The following is an 18,320-nucleotide window of genomic DNA, read 5'->3' on the forward strand; positions in this document are numbered from 1 at the left end:
CATCCAGCCTATATATCAGAAAAGTCCCCAGTGCTTTGTCTTTTTACCCTTCCCATGTTTGTGTAACTCAGCTTTGGGCATCTATTTTCTTTTTCCTGCACCCAAACACCCATTTCTTCCACACCTACAGTCCTGGACTGGATACCACCATTCAGCTACATGGATTAGGCTTAAAAAAAGTGCCTGTCACCATGAGTGTTAGACCACTCCACAACCTGGGCACACAAAGCTGCTCATAGGCGCAAGCTTTGGGGATTAGAAATTGAAAGGTCCACTTCTGAACTCAGCCCTGGTCAGCAGGGTCCTGCGGTGGGAGTTCAGAGTAAAGAAAAAATGTGTGGGAACAAGGGCAGCCGGTAACTCACTGGGCATGAGAAAAATATTTGCCCGTGAAGAATGGAGAGGGCTGGCCAGTGCCCAGCACTGCCGTCCATGTACTCTCACCTGCACACTCAAAGTGCACTTTTGCCATCAGTGCCCTGAGCGGTCCTTTGGGAGACAGCCGGCAGGATCCTCCAACGGGTGGCTGGTTTGGGAGCAGGTCAATGGAGGCGAATCCTTCCTCCCCTGTTGTGAGGTCTGTGATGTGAAGGGTAAAAGTATATCCCTCCCCATCCTTCAATGCCCCTTGCCTCAAGACCAGGTTCATTCCTGTGTCGCCAGTGGAGGTAGTTTTTTTGTCCAGGATGAGAGACTTGTTTTTAAAGCTGTGTGCTGCCCATCTCTACAGAGATGAAGAGGGGAAAGACAGGAGAGGTTTTGTTTTAATCTGAAGTTACGTCCCTAAAATGTTTTCAGATTGAGTCTCTTATAAAAAGTAACAGATTTCTAGTGGGAGTGTCTGCCAAATTTGCAGTTGATAATTCAGCTTTAGTCTTGTGTGCTACAGCAACAAGAACTGGAAAGTTTCCAAAATGTCTGGTGGGAATATTTCCACTGTGAGATCTAGTTTAGTCTCTGGGATTACATCACCCTCCGACAGAATATTTCTTAATACAGAACACAAAATACAGGAAATAAATTAAGTACTGGTGGAGTCTCCATGGGATACCAAGTTTTATATGCTGCAAGTTGAACGTGTCCTGGATGGTTACTGTTAATAGCACAAATGTACAACTGCGATAACAAGAGGAACAGTTAGATAGCCAGCCAGAAAATGCCATTCAAGTACATGCTTGGCTTGCTCAGAGCAATACAGATTAGCTCTCACAATGAGACTTCCACTTATAAAACCTGTTTCATTCAACAGGTAGCAGAGGATGCTGTGGAGTGGAATCTGTAATTAGAGGAGGACATGAGGGACACAGGGGAATCAGAACAGACTGAACAATCTCTACTTGAACCACTAGAATACTGTGCAAAATGCCATCCAGCAGGGAGAAGACAACACTTTACAGATCTCTTATAGGAAGGAGTGGCTTTTGTGCGAGAAGAGCTAGCCACGCACAGGCTTGACTTGAAAATGACCCAGGAGGGATGTGCCCTTGGGTAAGTCGAGATACTGATGGAGGAGTGATATGCCACGTGTCCCCCAGCCTGCAGGCCCACAAGAGCACAGATCTCTCCCTCAGGCTGCAGCTGGCACAACCCCAACACCCAGGGCAGGGGAAGGCCCTGCACAGCTTGTAGGGGATCCAGTGCCTGCAGAACATGGGAAACCTGTTTCACAGGCTCTCACAGCATGCACCCTGCTGCCAAGACACGACACGGCATGAGGGAGCCCCAAACCCCACAGCCAGCTAGGTCAGCGCAGGGTTTGTTTTAAGCTCCTGCCTCTGGAAGGCAGTACTGCAGCCAATTGCATGAGGCTGCAATGAAGAGATCGGCATCAGTCAGCCTTCCTCATCCTCTCAGCCAGACCTGGCTAGCCACTGTGTCTCTAAGGAAGTTTAGGTCCAGGACTTTACTTTCCACATAGCTCTTTCCACCCTGTCCTCTCTGACTCCCCCTTCTCCCTGCAGTCTAGCAAAGGTGAAGCAAAGATGGTCAGAGACCAGATTTTTATTTATGACGTTACCCCAAGTTTGGAGTCATTGTGACAGTTCTGGCAGGTCCCCTCCAGGTAGACGTAGGAGCTCTTGCTGACTTCATAGACAGACTGAGCCTTGCAGGAAACACACTCCAGGGACACGATAGGGACCCCTCCCCTCTTGATGAATACCTGGGAAAGTAAGGGATCGGGAGATCAGAGAGGCTGGGGACAAAAATACAGAGATCTAACAAAGTAAGCAGACATCCCAGTATCTGGTTCTTCAAACAGGAATCCACCCTGCCCCAGCTCAATCTGTACTAAGGATACAGCAGAAAGGAATTTCTGAAGGATTTCGTGTCAGACTTAAGCCACATTACTTGTCTTACACTGCCACGGCAAAGTGTCCACCACCTACAGGCTAGTCTTTCTGCCACTGACTTTTGAGATCCACCCAACACCAAGCTGGGCTAATCTAGGTAATTCGGGGTTTACTTGATTTACATTTTTTAACAACTCAAATCACTTTGAAAATGTCTGTCTGGTACCCTGTGCTGGATTCCCAGTGAGGTCTGCTTGTCCTGTTGGGTGGGGATGATGCTAACTGAAGCATTTTGCTATATTGATCACCTCAGGACAACTCTTACCCGAAAAAATGGAATCCCTGTTACAGTTTGGAAGAAAGGAAAAGTCTAAATGGGAGGAAAGCCTCCATCAAGTGCAGATCAAACATCTGGGGAGCACCTGCCCCAGGAAGCGAATGCAACTCTCCTTTGTTTTCTGGGAGCCAAACTCTTGGCCCAGTCTCTGCAGCTGTGGAGAGGCTGACCCAGTGGGACTATGGCAATTCTGCAGGGGACACAGGAGTGCTGGGCTGTGGTCCTTGTCCTTGACCCAAAGGGTTGCTAAATGGAAAGCATTTACAGTCCAGAATAACAGAGGATCCAGGACAAGCCAGGGTTTACATAGGATGTTCCTTCCCATGCAAAGGCAGTGTACAGCCCCTTCAGTCTTGCAGCTGAGGCTGCCTCCCCCTCTCCTGCTCTGATCTACGGAGCCTGGCCTAGAGTTGCACGTTGCATTTCAGGACCTGACCCTTGGGCTCTTGAGTGCACTGTTCATAGCTCACTGCAGAACAGTCAGTATTTCTGACACTACTTATGCCCTTGAAAGACAGGAATGATGATAAAAATAGCTAGAGAGCACAACTCCCACTGTGCCTCAAATGCATTTTGCTCCATGGCCTGGAAGAACCAGCTTTTCGAGAGAGTGGCATGTTATCCCAGACTTTCAGTTCTGATCTAATCTGTACATCTCAAGACCTCTACCACACCTCCCCAGCAAAGCTCTCTGAGAGATGAGCGCTTTAGAAGAACCAGTCTTTCAGACACAATGGCTATTGTGCTATGACTCCTATATTTTGTTTAAATTCCTTTAATCCCCTAGGAAACAAGGCTGTCTAGCATTTGACAGAGCCCTCTGCCCTGGCATAATGAATATTCTGAATTCAAAGAAAGGCAATACTGAAGAGATTGTTTAATATGGCAGGCTTTTAAAAGAGGAGAAATATTCCACAGCATTAAGCCGGAGAGCATTGAAGCTTCATTCATTCCTACAGTATTTGCAAATTTCCTATGACACTGGAATCATTGTTTTGCGCTCATGCATGGAAACCAGATAGTACGGAATGTCCTTGAAAGACTATCAATTTAATTTTTTTCTTTTTATCCTCCAGCTTTGGTTTAAAACCCAGGCTGTAAGAGTTTCCACTTTCAGACTAACTATATCTCTAATTGCCAAACGCACCGCGATGAATGTTTCTGACATAAACCATAAGTGCTGTCGGACTGCAGATGCGTTAGTGTTAGGTTTAATTTGACATAAACAACATGCACTTAAAAGAATCTTCCCTTAAAAAAATTCAGGAGGAGAGAAGAGAAGAACTGTTGACAGTGAAATCAAATATCAAGTCATAGAAAGATCTCCGGGCAAAAATCAGGGAAGAGCCCAGTGTTGTGAAGTGTAAAGAGCCTGGGACTGCACACAGTGGTGGAATGGCTACTGCCCATGGACTCCTTTGATGCTCTGCTACAGCACATCTCTGCTGCAGACTACCAGGCCCAGTAACTGTGGCCAGTACTGTTCAGGGCTGGGTCATCAGTGCAGTGTCTGCACAGAGTGAGACTAATGCAGGTCTAAAGGAAGGAAGAAGCTAAAAGGACTTGGCAAGACAAGCAAGAAGTGCTGCCCAAAACAGTGTAAGATGAATATATCACTGAAACACCTGTGTCTATTCCTGCCAAGGACCTGGACGGCATCAGTTATGGAGCCCCAATGATGCCCTGAGGTCTCTCTCCCCCCCGCTTTCTCTTGTTGATTGGTGTAGCTGGATAGTGGTAGCTCTCCCTAGGTAAATTGGCACTGGCTCTGGGATCAGACCAGGGGAAGCAGCTGGTGGGAGTCACTTTTGGTGGGGCACAGTCCTAAACCAGCAGCACTCTTCTCTGGAACCTTCCTTAGGAAAAGGGCCATGGACTTCCAAGTTGGCTGTGCCCAGCGACAGGCGCACAAGGACTGAGAGCAATAGTTTTCTGTGGTACGTACGGTTTGATTTGTTGCCTCGCGATTCATACCCGCCTTCCAGACAGTGAGGTCGAATGTATACTCCACATCTGCTTCTAATACAGCTTTGGGAATGGTGACAATTCCTCCCATGGCACTGAAATTCAGAGAGCACCCTGCAGCCGAGCTCTGCTTGCAAGGAGAAAAGAACTTTCAAACTCTCCTTGGTATGGGTGCACATTGGGTTAGTCAACAGCCCAAACATTCAGGTTCACCCAGTATCAAGTTACTGTTACAGATCTTACTCTGCAATGCCACTGCCAGGGGTGGGAGAAACAGGGTGGTGTCTGGTCAGTAAAGCACATTATCCTATTTGTCAGGTTAGTAAATAGCACTGGGAACACCTCTGTATTTCAGCTGAGTTTCAAATTCTTATTTTATACCAAATAATTCTTTACTAAATAGTTTATAAATATTGCAAAAATAAGTCAAGCAACACAAAAAGATCATATGAAACTCAAAGTCTAATCCACACACTCCACATCATTCCACTTTATAGCGGTTAAGATAGAAAGCAGTGACCTTTTGTAAGCAAAACAACTCTGTGTTCAATCCTGTTCAATACTCCTGAGGAGGATCTCCCATAAGAATGTGAAAGAAAGGGTCCCTGCCCTTTTATCACTGTACAGAAAGACCATTTCAGTGTGTGAAGATGAAAAAAACAGTGACCTGCTTGTGTACCACAGTGACCGCTATTTGTGGTTGCCCCTCCAAAGCCTAACTTTGGCCTCTGCTGAAATCAGAGGCATTTAACTATTAACGGGAGAGGGACCGGAGCCCTGCAATTGGCATCTCTGTAATTCCTTCAGGTTATGGAAGCAGCTGCACTAAAACTGTGCACCAGAGGCCAGGTACAGAGGAGGCAGCAATGTGAATGCCACAGCATCCAGTGCAAATACTTCCGAAGTGCATAGGGATGGCATGCAGCAGTGGACTGCAAGAGACTGCATCGCAAAACACTCCACAGCAATTTTTGTGCCATCCTCCTCAACTGGGAAATGGGTAACCTCTGCAGCCCTCCTTCCCAAGCAGCTTAGTTAAAGATGCTCACAAAAGGTCCCCTCAACACCATTTCAACCCAGACACAAATGTGTATATTGGAGCTGACATGCAGTTGGCACTCCCAAATGATCACACTCTGTGGCTGTGCACAAATGCTCTTACCTTGGAGGAGGATGTACAAGACCACTGGTAAAACAACGGAGTCTGTTCACCATCATCCAAGTTTGGGTCATAGGATTTCTTCCCATCCAAGACTAAGTCCTGAGTATTGGACCATACACGGTATGAACCCCCATCAATGATTGGGACCAGTTTACTGGGTATCACGGTCACATTGGCAAAGATGCTTTTGGACAGTGGGGTATCTCCGAAGGAGACAATAAAGATGAAACAGTAGTTTCCGACTTCTAGAGCAAGCTTCGGTATAACTAGCTGGGGCCTGTTCACATCAACGCTTGGCAGATGGATCCTGCTGGAGTCATCCAAGTGCAGACAGCTGGGTGCTCGATATATCTCCCACAGATGCTCTGTCTGGTATTTGATGCAGCCTCGTAGATCAATCTGTGCCTCTAGGTAGTTCCTCTGGGACCGTTTCATGACTACTTGAGGGGGCAAGGCTAACTCCACCTCTGGCTCTTCACACTCCAACACTTTGACAGTGATGGTAAGATGGGCTATGAAGAAGCTGATGAGATTGGTGGCATTCACCTCCACCAGGTAATCCCCAGGGCTCAGGTAAGAATAGTTGGCCACTGCCACCCTAGTCATTTGAGTGGAAGAGCCATCCCCAAAGGTCCACAAGAACTCAACACCCCTGCCGCTTGGCACCACTGCCGCTTCAAACAGCGCTGTCCTGTTGACAAAGGCATTGGAGGCAGTGAGGGAGACTTGGACTATTGGGTCTTGGACCTGGATGGTTCTGGTGATATTGATACCTCCCAAGTCATTGAAGGCATTGAGGTGAATCTCAAGCAGCCCTGCAGCTTCTGGAGTGTAAGAAACACTCTCTCCTGCCATGGTGACCACAGAGCAGCCCTGCTCTTTCCTCAGGGAGAACTGCCAAGAGAATGACACACGAGAGCCGCTCCCCACCTGGGCACTGAAGATCTTCTCTGTGCCTGTTGGTATGCCTTGCTCGCAGCAGTTCAGGAGCCTGACATCGCGGATGGCCTCCAAGACTGCGATGAGCACCTGGGCATGGGCAATGCTGATTTGGTTCTGCACTGTCACAGTCACCAAGTAATCGCCACTCTTGGTGAACTCATGTGTGTACGTGGACCCATTGAGCACCACAGAGTAGTCCCCACTTATGCTCACCAAGTAACTCACAGAGGTACCCGACAACATCCTGATCACAAAGGTAACCTGTTCCCCTGGCTCTACCACCTTCTTGCTGGCAAAAACCTCCAGCCCTTGAATTCTGTCCAGCACAGAGATATTTCTGCTGGCCAGAGCCCAGCTGATGTTATTTGATGCGTTCAGATAAACCGTATAAAACCCTGCTGTAGGAAACATGACTGCCACAGACTGGCCGGTCAGTGTGCCATTTGGCACCTCCCAAAGCCATGTCACTTCAGTCCCCTTCTGCAGCTCCCCCTCAAAGACCACTGTCGAACCTGATGAGACGTATCTACAGTCTGGCTCCGCAGTCCCTATATTCAGTCCCTCTATGACCTCCTCTACATGGACATAAATTGTTGCATTGGTGGAATCCAGCTTGTTTGATGCTTCAATGATGACCTCTATAGCTCCAGGGCTTTGGAAGGAGTGTATAATAAATGGTTCAGAGGTAACAAGAGAGAAGCCATCCTCCAAGGACCAAAAATACATGATGCCAGTGCCACTGGTTATGGTGGTACTTATGTTAACAGAGGCATTAATAGCAGCTGGGTTGGGGAAGGCAGAAGGCTTTAGAAGGCCAATGCTTTCAATGAACTCCAGCGTCCTGTTAGCAGTTGCACAACCCAGCATGTTAGTGGCTTTCAGATATACAGTGTAATTTCCAGCTTCTACGACACTCAAGGAGAAGGTTTTCCCAGTGAAGGTCTGCACAGCATTACCATCCTTTTGGGCTACCCAGCTGTACGAGATGTTCGTCCCCTCCCTCACCACTGCCTGCAAATGGAGTGTTTTGTTAGTTGGGAAATAGACATCCTCCACCAGGTCGCTACTAGCCACCTGCAGGCCTTCAATCTGCTCCAGGACATAGACGTAGATGCTGTCCTGCAAAGAGCTGATCTCGTTCTCTGCTGTCACAATGACATTGAATGTGCCCACAGATCGGAAGGTGTAGGAAATTGTGGAGGAGCCTTGGATGGGAGTGCACCGGTCACACAGGATCCAAGAGTAGCGGATGGCACTGCCAGCTACAAGCGTGGCTACAAAACTCACTGAACCATTTAATGGCACCACTGTCCTGCTGGCATTGATGGTAAGCCCCTGGAGCCGACGTTTCACTGTGACATTGATCCTGGTCTCATTGAAGCTCACGTCATTCTGGCCTGTCACACTAACAGTGTAACAGCCTGTGTTGTTGTAGGAGTGGGTAGTGATTTGGCCAGGCTGGGTAGTACCATCTCCAAAGTCCCAATGGTAACTCACTTTGGTTCCATTCATGCTGGCAGAGAACAGGTAGATCTGGTTCAGCTCCAAAACCCTGGTTCCATTATATTCAATCTTTGCTACCCCAACTGGTTCTTGGACTTCCACAAATGCTGTGTCATTGTTGAATGAGACATTGTTGGAGACAGTCACTGTGACCAGAAAGACCCCTGTGTTCTTATAGGTGTAGCTGACTTCAGTCCCACTCGATCTAGTGGACTCATTGTTCCCAAAATCCCAACGGTAGCGGTACTGATAGAGAGGCATGGCACTGACCTGGAAACTGCTTTCCTCACCAAGCCTCACAAACTGCTTGGAAGGAAGAAGCGTGACATTGACTATTTCTGGCTCCACACAAACAGTGGTGAAATAGTGAGCCTTGTTAAACCTGCTTGAGAGAGTCAGGGAGAGGGGGAATGTCCCACTTCGGGTGAAGTTGTGCATCACAACAGGGTCCCCACTGATTGTGACGTTGGATGAACCGTCCCCAAAGGTCCAATCAAAGATGTATTCATCAGGATTCCCTGTCACATATGCAGTGAGCTGCACATCCGGATGCTCAAGGATGCAAGAGGTAGGCTCTATTTTGAGTACTTCCAGGACAAATATCCGAATAGGCACAATTTGGGAGACAGAGTTCACAGGATTCACAGCTGTCACGTTCACAGTGCAGTTGATGTCCTTTATGTACACGTGTTCTACCACTGGCACATAGCTCCTCAGCACGGTTCCATCCCCCATATCAAATATCCAGGTGATACTGTCCCCTGTCTGCACTGAAGCATTAAGGGTTACAGTTGCACCCAGCTCTGCTGCCTCGTCTGCAGAAACATGGAGCCCAGTTATCTCTTCAAACACTTGGTAACTCTCAACTGTCTCCACACTGCTTATGGTGTTGTTCACTGTCAAGGTGATGTTGTACACCCCTCTTCTGGGGTAGCTGTATGTCGCAGTAGGCTGGCTCTCTGTAAACAGTGAGGACCCATCCCCGAAGTCCCACGTGTAGACAACGCCATAAAGAGACGGCAGTGGATTGGCTCTGAAGGTGACTGGACGGCTCACAACTAGAACATCCTCATCTGTTTCCATCTTCACTTCAATCAAATAACTATGGACGTGAACTGGGGTCACGTGGGTGAGGTTCTCGAACTGGTTTGACACTAGAACCACTAGGGCATATTCACCTGCATAGGAAGAGAGCAGAAAAAGAACAGTCATGTAGGAAGTGCTTGTGCAACAGCTTTCTCAGTAGTGCAGTAGTTTGGGGAGTGTGACAGGGGATTCAAGTGAGATACTCTGTTCCTGCATTGTGTTTCTCTCTTGCATTCCAGGACCAGCAGGAATTACAGCTAGGCTGTGCATGTAAGGATCAAATACCAAGTAACAAGCCAGTCTGACAGATGCAAAAAACTGATTTTCTTTCTGTTCACTCACACAACAGGACCCGCTCTTGCTCCCCCTAGCAGCGCTCCCTAGCCCACCTCCCACCAGCACGGAAGCTAAGAGCTCACCAGCCACTAGTCTATCTGCTGAGACTGTCCAGAAAGGGGACTGTGCGCTGTGGACCTTTTTCTTACAGTGTGGACAAACTTGTTCTGGAAACAGAGCTATAGATGATGGCACCCGGTAGTGACTTCCCATCACTCTGCTGGCAGTTTGCTCAGGAACAAGACAACGACTTTCAAGCCATTCTTTCATTTGAAGGTGCCCGGACACCTTTGAAGTCCTTGGTCTTGTAACCCCATGCAACAAAAGTATCTGAGCCCCTTCTTCTCCAGAGAGCTGGTCTGAACATACCTGGGTCTTGATAGGTGTGTGATACATTGTGCTCTACTACAACCTCATGGACACTGGGATCAGGCACAAGGAAAGACTTGTTGTAAGGAGGTTTGAACTGGTGTGTCTCCTGGACACCATCTCCAAAATCCCACCTGGAGAAACACACAAACCATGTTATGCTGTACAATGGCAGAACAAAGGAAATCCAGGGGAATCCTTTCCTGGTTTCAGGGTTGTCCTTCAGGCTCAGGGCTCGGGTTATCAGGAACACCCTGGGGAATCATAATGCCAAGTATCAAAGCAACAGCTGTGCTAACTCTGCAGAACTGTGACTGAGATAGGAGTACATCACTGGTAAGAAACAGAGGAACTCAATATTAAACCAGTGTTGCAATCCTATAAAAGAGAATTATTTCAGGCCTTAAGTATAGGTCCCAGCCAGTGAGGCTAAACCACACTTCCAGGAATTTCAACTGAACAAGACAGTATCTGAAGAACTGGCCATTTGAAATCAGTTGGCCCCAAAGAGAGAAATAATGCAGGCAAGACTGGTAAGCCATGCACAGCAAGACCCTAAGTTTGGGCAACTTGCAAAGGACTCACAGGAACATAGCATCCACAGCTGAATCAATCTGAACTCGTGCTGTAAGCTCCACAGTGCTGTTCTGAGGGAGGACCGGCAGGATACCCAATACAGTCAGGTTCTTCATCTTATTCATCATCTCCACCGTGACATTGTAATTGACCGTAAAGTTACTGACGTGGTTGGAGGCGGTGAGCTGGGAAGGACAGTGGGACAAAGAATGCATTTGGGATCACCTTGCCGTGCTGCCCTCTCCTGAGAGTGGGGCTTCACTGTACTGAAGAGGTCCCCCCATGGAGGTGAGCAGGTTAGGTCAGAGAAGAGTAGCCTGTGGGACAGGAAGGCAGAAGCAATAGCCTGAATGGCACTGGAAAGCAGCATAGACTGGAAGCTCACCTACCTGGAGAAGCCACCTCTTGTTGGAACCATCACAGCTCCACTGCTAAGTTAGTTCAAGACATGATTAGTTCTACCCAGCAAGAGGACAGGGAGAACTTCTCGTTCTGACACTGCTCTGGCCCTGAACTTGCTGATCATTCTTTTGCCCCTTCTGTGTGTGCCCTGCACACTGTCTCCAGCTGCTGTGCACAGGCACTCGCTGACACTGAGGGAGCAACAGCCACCTGGATTCCTTGGGACAGTGGCAGGTGCATGGCTCCAGGCACAGAGAGTGGGGATGGGAGGGACTTCACAAAACCAAGAGTGCCAAGTGCAGCTCCAGCAGCCTGGGTGTAGCAGGCACAGAGACGGAGAGCAAAGGTGGGAAGAGGAGGGAAAGCAAGTATGGACAGACAAGAGACTGAAGGGACCTGACAGAAGTAGAGTGGGATAAACAAGATTATCTAGGCATGTAACACTGATGCGGCCCCTAATGACAAGGCATCTTACGACCTCCTCTCCTGTAGGAGAGTTCAGCGGCTGACAGAAGGGATTCTTCACACCCAGTGGAGTAGAGTCCTCTCACCCCAGAAGACAGAAGTAAGAGAGGTTTGTGCCTAGGCTTCTGTGAATCTGTTACACTGAAACGAGGGAACCCCAGGCTCACGCAACCTTGTCGGTTCCGTAAGTAGAAGCAATCCAGACTCATTGGCATAGTGCTGCACCCAGCAAATTAGTGCTACTCTGCCTTCAGAGTCCTTCTCTTCAGGAAGCCAGTAGTTACCCTGCAAACATAATCAAGCAGCTTGGAGCCAGAGTAGGACTCTGTGCACCACAGTACAGGGTATGATACAGAAGGATGTTCTGGCTAGAGATAAGTTGCTATTCCACAACAGATACCTCCCTCTGCCCAGGGTCTCTGCTCTATCGTTCTTTTGGGGTCATGACAAAACCCAATGTTCCTGTCTGCACCAGCAGAAAGAGAACAAGACAGAGACCAGAATAGCTTGTAGCAGAAGCTCTGCCCAGCCCATACTGCCTCTGCCTGGTTCTGAACCCACATCTCCCACATAGCAAAGTGGCACTCGGGCACCCTGCAGTGGGGCTCACTGCCTCTGTCCTGCTGGAGAGCAATGAGGGGAGAGACTCTGTGGACAGAATGGAGAATATGGAGAAAAGAGAAGAAAGCAAAACGAGGAAGAGAGTCAAGCCAGCAGTATAGAAGGCCACAAGAAGAAACTCTTGCTATTTGTGTTTGCAAGAGCAGCCCAGTGAGAAATAGCAGACAAGAGCTCCTTAGTAGCTACACTGAAAACCTCAAGTCAACTGCAGCACCCAGCATAAACCTGCACTATTGACAGCTCCTGAGTAGGGCAGGACAGCTGCAAGAAACCTCTGCCTTCTCCTCTACCTTCTGCTCTTCCTGCTCAGTTTGTGGGATGAAATGGAAACCCAGAATTGAAATGGTGTTATGGGAAAGGCCTTGGCTTACCGAAAGCTTGTATACAGCTGGGCTTTGGTAGATAACGTTGAAGACAACATTGTAAAAAGTGAAAGATGGCTTATCATCTACCGTCCATCGGAAAGTCACATCTGACCCGGCTTCCATCATGGGGACATAGCTCTGAAAGGCATGAGGACACTTTATACTAGCACGGGAGAAAAGCATGCACACTGCTTCTCAGAAGATCTCCAGCTGAATCAGAGAGGAAACAGAGCCAGACTGAGTAGTATTCTGTGGCTGAGCCTATGCAGGGAAAAAAACTTCCCACCTCCTTTACTATGTAGGGAAAAACTTCCTTTACTGCCTCACTATGCTGCAGTGTAAGGTTTTATAAAAGCATATGTAAAGTATATAAAACTTCCTGTTCTGATGATAATTCTGCTGCATTTTGCCGTTCATTCTCTCCACAGCACTATTCTACTCTGAAATGTGACAGTCTTAGTCTGCAGGTTGCTCCAGAAAGTCTATTATTTCCGTATTTCCACGTCACTTTGAAGGGAGTAGCATCAGGCACCTGTAAGGCAGAGCTCTCAGAGCATGACTCCGAGGTGCATGATCCTCTCTGTCTTTGTCTTCTGACAGAGAAATGCAGACCCAGACTCCATAAATCAACAACAGAGCTGGGAGCAGAACCCACACCACCTACCTCCACACCCACTGTTCTGCTCTTGTGATGAGGTCTTTTTCTCACAGGCTAAAAAAACTTCTGATATCCTTGGAGAAACAACTCAGCTTTAGCTACACTAAGCCAAGTCTCTGATCCTAGTCCCTTGATGATGCTTGACCCAAAGGCTAAAATGGTTAATCTGCACTGAACAGGGCAGGCCCCTCCTCACTCCTACAGTGTTTCCTGCATAGATTGCGGCAGCCAGGGAGCCTGAGACTAACAGGCATTGCAGGCACAGGGTTCTGCCATAAGCAGTGAAAGACTGAACAGAGCATTTGACAGATACGATGAGTAGGTATCAAACAGGTTCCTAGGGCTTGCCTGTAGCTCTGGGGATAGGGTTTTGAGAAAAAAAGACCACAGACACCAGAATAAAAGTCCAAGAATTTGATGGATGGATGAAACATGTTTATAGTTTCAGCCAGCTGGTAGAAGGTTTCAGTCGAGCAAATCAAAATGCCAAGGGAGTAACTACCTTGACAAGTCAAAGGTAGGTGAACACTGGCCTTTGATAATGCATCTGGTTTTCTGAGCAACCCCCTGGGCAAATGGAAAGCCAGTATTCCCCTAGCAGGAAGCATTGCCTTCCCTCTGAAGGGATTAAAATGAGCATACAGCTGAGCTGCCCTCCTTCTTGAAAGCATCAATGTTTTCTGGCACATGCATGTATCTGCAGTGGTGCTGACTGCGGGGGCATGTGAGCCAGCACTTAGCAGCAAGCAGTGCTCCACCTTGACCAGTGCGGAACACAGCCCTGATCCTCCTTATCAGTCAAACCCACACCACCAGCCTTAAAGGCTGAAAATGCTACCAATGAATTAAAAGCAGCAGTAATGACTCACCACTCGTGTGTTTAGCAGGACTCTGCTCTCGGGGTCAGGGGTGGCTCTTAGTCCACGGATGGGCTCCTCCACTTTCACTGTGACAGTGATGTTCTGGGAGCTCACAGCATTCTCTGCAACAAGCACATGGGTGCTCAGGCCCTCCCTGAGGCCACTCAGGCTGACCACAGCAAACCAGGTGTCGTTGGTCTCTCTAGCACAGTCTGCCGTCAGTGGTGCAACAGCTGCTGGGCAGGCCCCTTCGAAGGGGAAGGAATGATTGTCTCCCAGCCAGCTGGCTGTCGCATTCACCCCCGAGGACAGTTTGACTACCAGGGTAGTGTGGTTGGATGGTACATAGACCTTGCCGCCTTGAGGAGGGGGGTGGATGACACGCAGGCCTGACACCCAGGAAGTGACCCAGAAACTGCAGGACAGATTGGCACTGAAGACCCCGTTGTCCACGCTGGCTCTGACTGTGTAGCGTCCTGGATGCTCCAGTCCCGCATTGTGGGGGCTGATCATTGGAACCAGCTGTTCCTCGGCATAACGAACCCTGAGAGAGCAAATGGTGTTGTTTGTCCAGGTGGCACTGGTGAAGCTGGCAGACAGGCCACGTGCCCAATCTGAAGAGTTTGTGCTTAAGAAGTTGAGTCTGTAAGGGGAGCTGGTACTTGGCTGGCACTGGAGGAGTAAGCCCCTGCCTGCATTGTGCTGAATACTGAAGACATCCTTGGCCCTGACAAAGATATTTTCTTCTCTGAACGTGATCTGCAAAGAGAGGAGACATTTATGCATAAGAGAAGATACACCAAGTTCTGAGCACTCAGCACCCAACTGTTGCTTGGGCAAGACAGCTGGATTTACTATATTCTCCTTAGCCATTTTGAATCAAATGTGCTAACATGCAAGTCAGCTTTATGCTACTTCTCCACTCCTTAAATGCAAGGAGAATAGCCCAGGGAATTTGCACAAAACTTGAAACAGAACCTTTTGGCGAACCGTACTATTGCAACAAATTACTGGGGGGCAGTCCCCAGCTTAGAGAGGGGAAGAGATGAAGTGGTGGCCTGAGCTCTGTGCCAGGCCTGCCATGTATTCTCTGTGTGACACTGGGCAAATCATTTCATTTGAATGGACTTCAGTTTCTCCATGTGCAAATTGGGAACAATTCTTATTGTACCCAAAGCACTCAGAGAAAACTGCTCCACCTATTCACTGGTTACTGCAGCTAATAAACACTGACCAGATATGGGGAAGAAGGGCCAGCTGGTATTGTAAAGAGAAATTCCTTGACGAGTTCATAACTAAGTTGGCTTTCATTGTGCTGAAGGGAAACAGGGATGGGACTGCTGGCAAGAGAACTGTTGGTGCACTCTGTTGTGTTGCAGCAGTTGTTCAGTGACAAGCACAAATTAGTCAAATGACACCACTGGAAACCAGTAGGACATTCAAGTAGAGTCCAGTTCCCATCATCCTGAGAAGTGTGGAATGGGTATGTATCATTCCCCTTCTGGTAGTCTGGAAGAAATGAAAGAGAAAGCAAAGCTCACCATTCTGACAAACAACACTTCTAGTGCACTTCCCCTTCACTCCAAATTCACTTTTTTTTTTTTTTTTAAACTTTGACTGAAGATAGCTCCACTCTTAGCAAAAGCTGTAACTGCATCCTGGCACTATTTAAGACAAAGGTGTCTGTTCTAATGGAAAATTTCACAAAGGTGCGAAGATTATTAAAAAAACAAGTTAGTCACTTCTCCATGAGAATGAGCCAATTTGCAATCTAAAAGAGATCTATGTTCAAGTGAAAGCTGGCCCAAGCAAAAGCAGAGCTGGCTTTGACACTGAAAACACATTAAGTTACTTTTCTTAGGTTAATGTCAAAATATCAGTTTTTCAGTGTCAAAAGTATCCTTTTGTAACCAGCCAACCGTATGGCCATAGCAAACATTATTGCTGCAAAATTAATTGTTGCCAAAACTGTGACTATTGAGCTGTTGTACAAGGAATCAAAGGCTTATTAGATTATCTCATCCATCAGGAAGAAAGGGGCTCAGGAAAATGTTCTTCCTTGTTAACCTATGGGGCCAGATGGACCAGAATGCATTCCAATTTGATGTGTCCAGTCTTCTCCAGTAAAATGAAAAGTATAGCTTAGAAGATGTATTCACTCTACACGTTCCTTACGCTCCAGCTGGACTTCATGCATTAAGACAGTTAACAAAGCTGTGAGAAACCATTTGGGATCCTTGTGGGGAAGAAATATCATCCCTAAATGTCAGCTGCTGGTCAGCTCAAACTAAATGGAAACAGAAGCCTGTACATTTCTATAACTACCACTCCGTGATGCCCAGTTCACAGATTCTGCTTTAACTCAGAACTGAGGGTCAAAATTGCCTGGAACTGTCCTTACATGAAGGTTCATGAGTGCAAGAGAGATCTCTTGTCTAAACAGAGATGATCACAGGGAAAACTGGAAATTCCTCAGGGTGTCTAAGGAAACAAAAATGCTTGTTTTGGGACTTCTGTCGCGGAAGTGATGGGAGATGAGACATTCTCAGCAGTGCAGTCAGCTGGGCAGTCAAAGAGGGTTTGTACCATCCCTGTTACAGCTGCAGGTCCAGAATCTGCAGTCCCCATGTCAATCTTTCACTGTTCTCCTTTCCATAGCTGATGAAGAACTATTACTGAGTTGCACAGATGTCCTCTATTCATTGTTCCTCTGCAACCGCCTCTCCACCTAGAAATGTCTTTCAATTTCACAGTTGTTCTGGTTGGCTCCAACAGGACCATTTTTACTCTGGCTTTGATCAATGCAGTTGTGCTCTGCTCCTTTCTAAACAGACTGGTTGATGTAAAGTTCATCCACTCAGCTTTTCCCTCTATACACTTCTCCAGGACACCCATTTCTCCAAGGCAACCTCAGGCTATTTAACTATACAACCACAGACTTTGTATTTGAGACTCCTCAAAAATAGAACCAAATCTCTGAGCCTTTAAGGTCAGTTTAGACCTTCTGCTTTAAACAGAGAGGTCACACGCACTCAGTTTGACATGGCCCTGGTGACATCAGCAGTAAAACTACTGAAAGTGTTGAGAGGAGATGTCTCACCTTCTCTGTGTGTCGGTCTATGCACCTGGAACTTCACTTGAATGGGCTGATGCAGTTCCTGTGTCACAAACTCCAGGGCAGTCAAAACCCCTTCGTGCCTGAATGCCAGCTCAGGGAACACCATCACCTGCAAAACGAAACCCAAGGCTCTCACATACCTGGGTCTCTCTGGGCTCCGTCTGCAGCAGTAGGATGCACAAACCTTTCTTACCTCCATAGCTTGCAATGGAGCTGACAGTACATCTTCTGTCACATTTTTCACAGCCTCGTGTGTGTCAAACACAGGGTCTCCCACATAAAAGTTTTCAGCATTTAAGAGAATTCCTGTTTATAAGGGACATAATTGAACAAAGCCTGTGAGACTCAGCAAGGCCTGCAGCTGTTCCCCCACCCTGCTCATGCTTGCTTGCACAGCAGAGCATTAATGGGGCTTGGCCCACTCAAAAATCTGTAACTACAGCTTTACTGGAGAAGCAGCTGCTGTAACACTGTAGCTACTTTCTTCTTCTTACAGATGTTTTGATTTCTTTCCCATCCTGCATAATTAATGCTTGCAGAATTAGTGCAATTCTCAGTGCAGTAAACAGTGCAATTCTCATCAATTTTGACTTCTAGAAACTCTGAAAATATTTCTTCCTTCCAACACCCCAAGATTTGCTTTGAATTTTTGAGCATGAGATGCACTCCCATCTTCCCTGTTCCCCCTGGACTCCACAGGAAATGTGGCCAGAGACGCCTGATTTTCATCAGCACTGAATAGCTCTGGCTTGTTCACATCCAGGTCAGGTTCTGGGGACTGAACACAACCAGTTGATGCTGTCCCTCCTTCCAGAGCCGGTAGGCCCTTTTCTCAGCTCTGTCCTTTCCATCTTATCCAAATCATCTCCAATATTTGCTGCCCTTCTCATTTCTCTTTCTTACTCCTTACCCTCCCCCTGCTGCTTTCTAGTCCTGTTTAGAAGACAGGAATGTATTTTCCTGGTCAATCTCCTCTCCCAGCACCTTTGTCTGGAGGGAGAGGGCTACCCAAGATGCAGGAACTGGCTCTTCTCCTCTTTACAAAGCTCTATCCAGAGCTTCCCTCTTCTCTCTACTTCTATTGATGGCAAAGATTGGAGTGGCCTGAGTTCTCCCTTTGGGCTGAGGCCAAGGGAAAAGATAGGGGAGACAGAAAACACGGAAGAGGGGAACAAACTGTTCTCCTTCTCCTCTGGGGACAAAAAAGAGCTTAGACTACAGAAAGGGAGATTTGGGGGCCTTCTTGAGGGGGACCCTGAGGCTG

General features: G+C 47.6%; 1 protein-coding gene across 1 annotated transcript in view; it reads right to left on the bottom strand.

The window, feature by feature from the left end:
* Positions 1–18,320, bottom strand: part of PKD1 (polycystin 1, transient receptor potential channel interacting) — a 103,631-nt gene that overhangs the window by 29,481 nt on the left and 55,830 nt on the right. Inside the window, exons 8-18 of the mRNA XM_067305968.1 lie at positions 17,250–17,362; positions 17,039–17,165; positions 15,173–15,447; positions 13,948–14,697; positions 12,427–12,558; positions 10,577–10,752; positions 9,992–10,125; positions 5,756–9,378; positions 4,574–4,720; positions 2,018–2,161; positions 445–724 (exon numbers count right to left, since the gene is read on the bottom strand). Coding sequence (XP_067162069.1) covers positions 445–724; positions 2,018–2,161; positions 4,574–4,720; positions 5,756–9,378; positions 9,992–10,125; positions 10,577–10,752; positions 12,427–12,558; positions 13,948–14,697; positions 15,173–15,447; positions 17,039–17,165; positions 17,250–17,362 — 5,901 coding nt within the window. The remainder of the gene's footprint in view (positions 1–444; positions 725–2,017; positions 2,162–4,573; positions 4,721–5,755; positions 9,379–9,991; positions 10,126–10,576; positions 10,753–12,426; positions 12,559–13,947; positions 14,698–15,172; positions 15,448–17,038; positions 17,166–17,249; positions 17,363–18,320) is intronic.

This window comes from Apteryx mantelli, chromosome 16 (assembly GCF_036417845.1).
Source record: "Apteryx mantelli isolate bAptMan1 chromosome 16, bAptMan1.hap1, whole genome shotgun sequence".
Classification (NCBI taxonomy): domain Eukaryota; kingdom Metazoa; phylum Chordata; class Aves; order Apterygiformes; family Apterygidae; genus Apteryx; species Apteryx mantelli.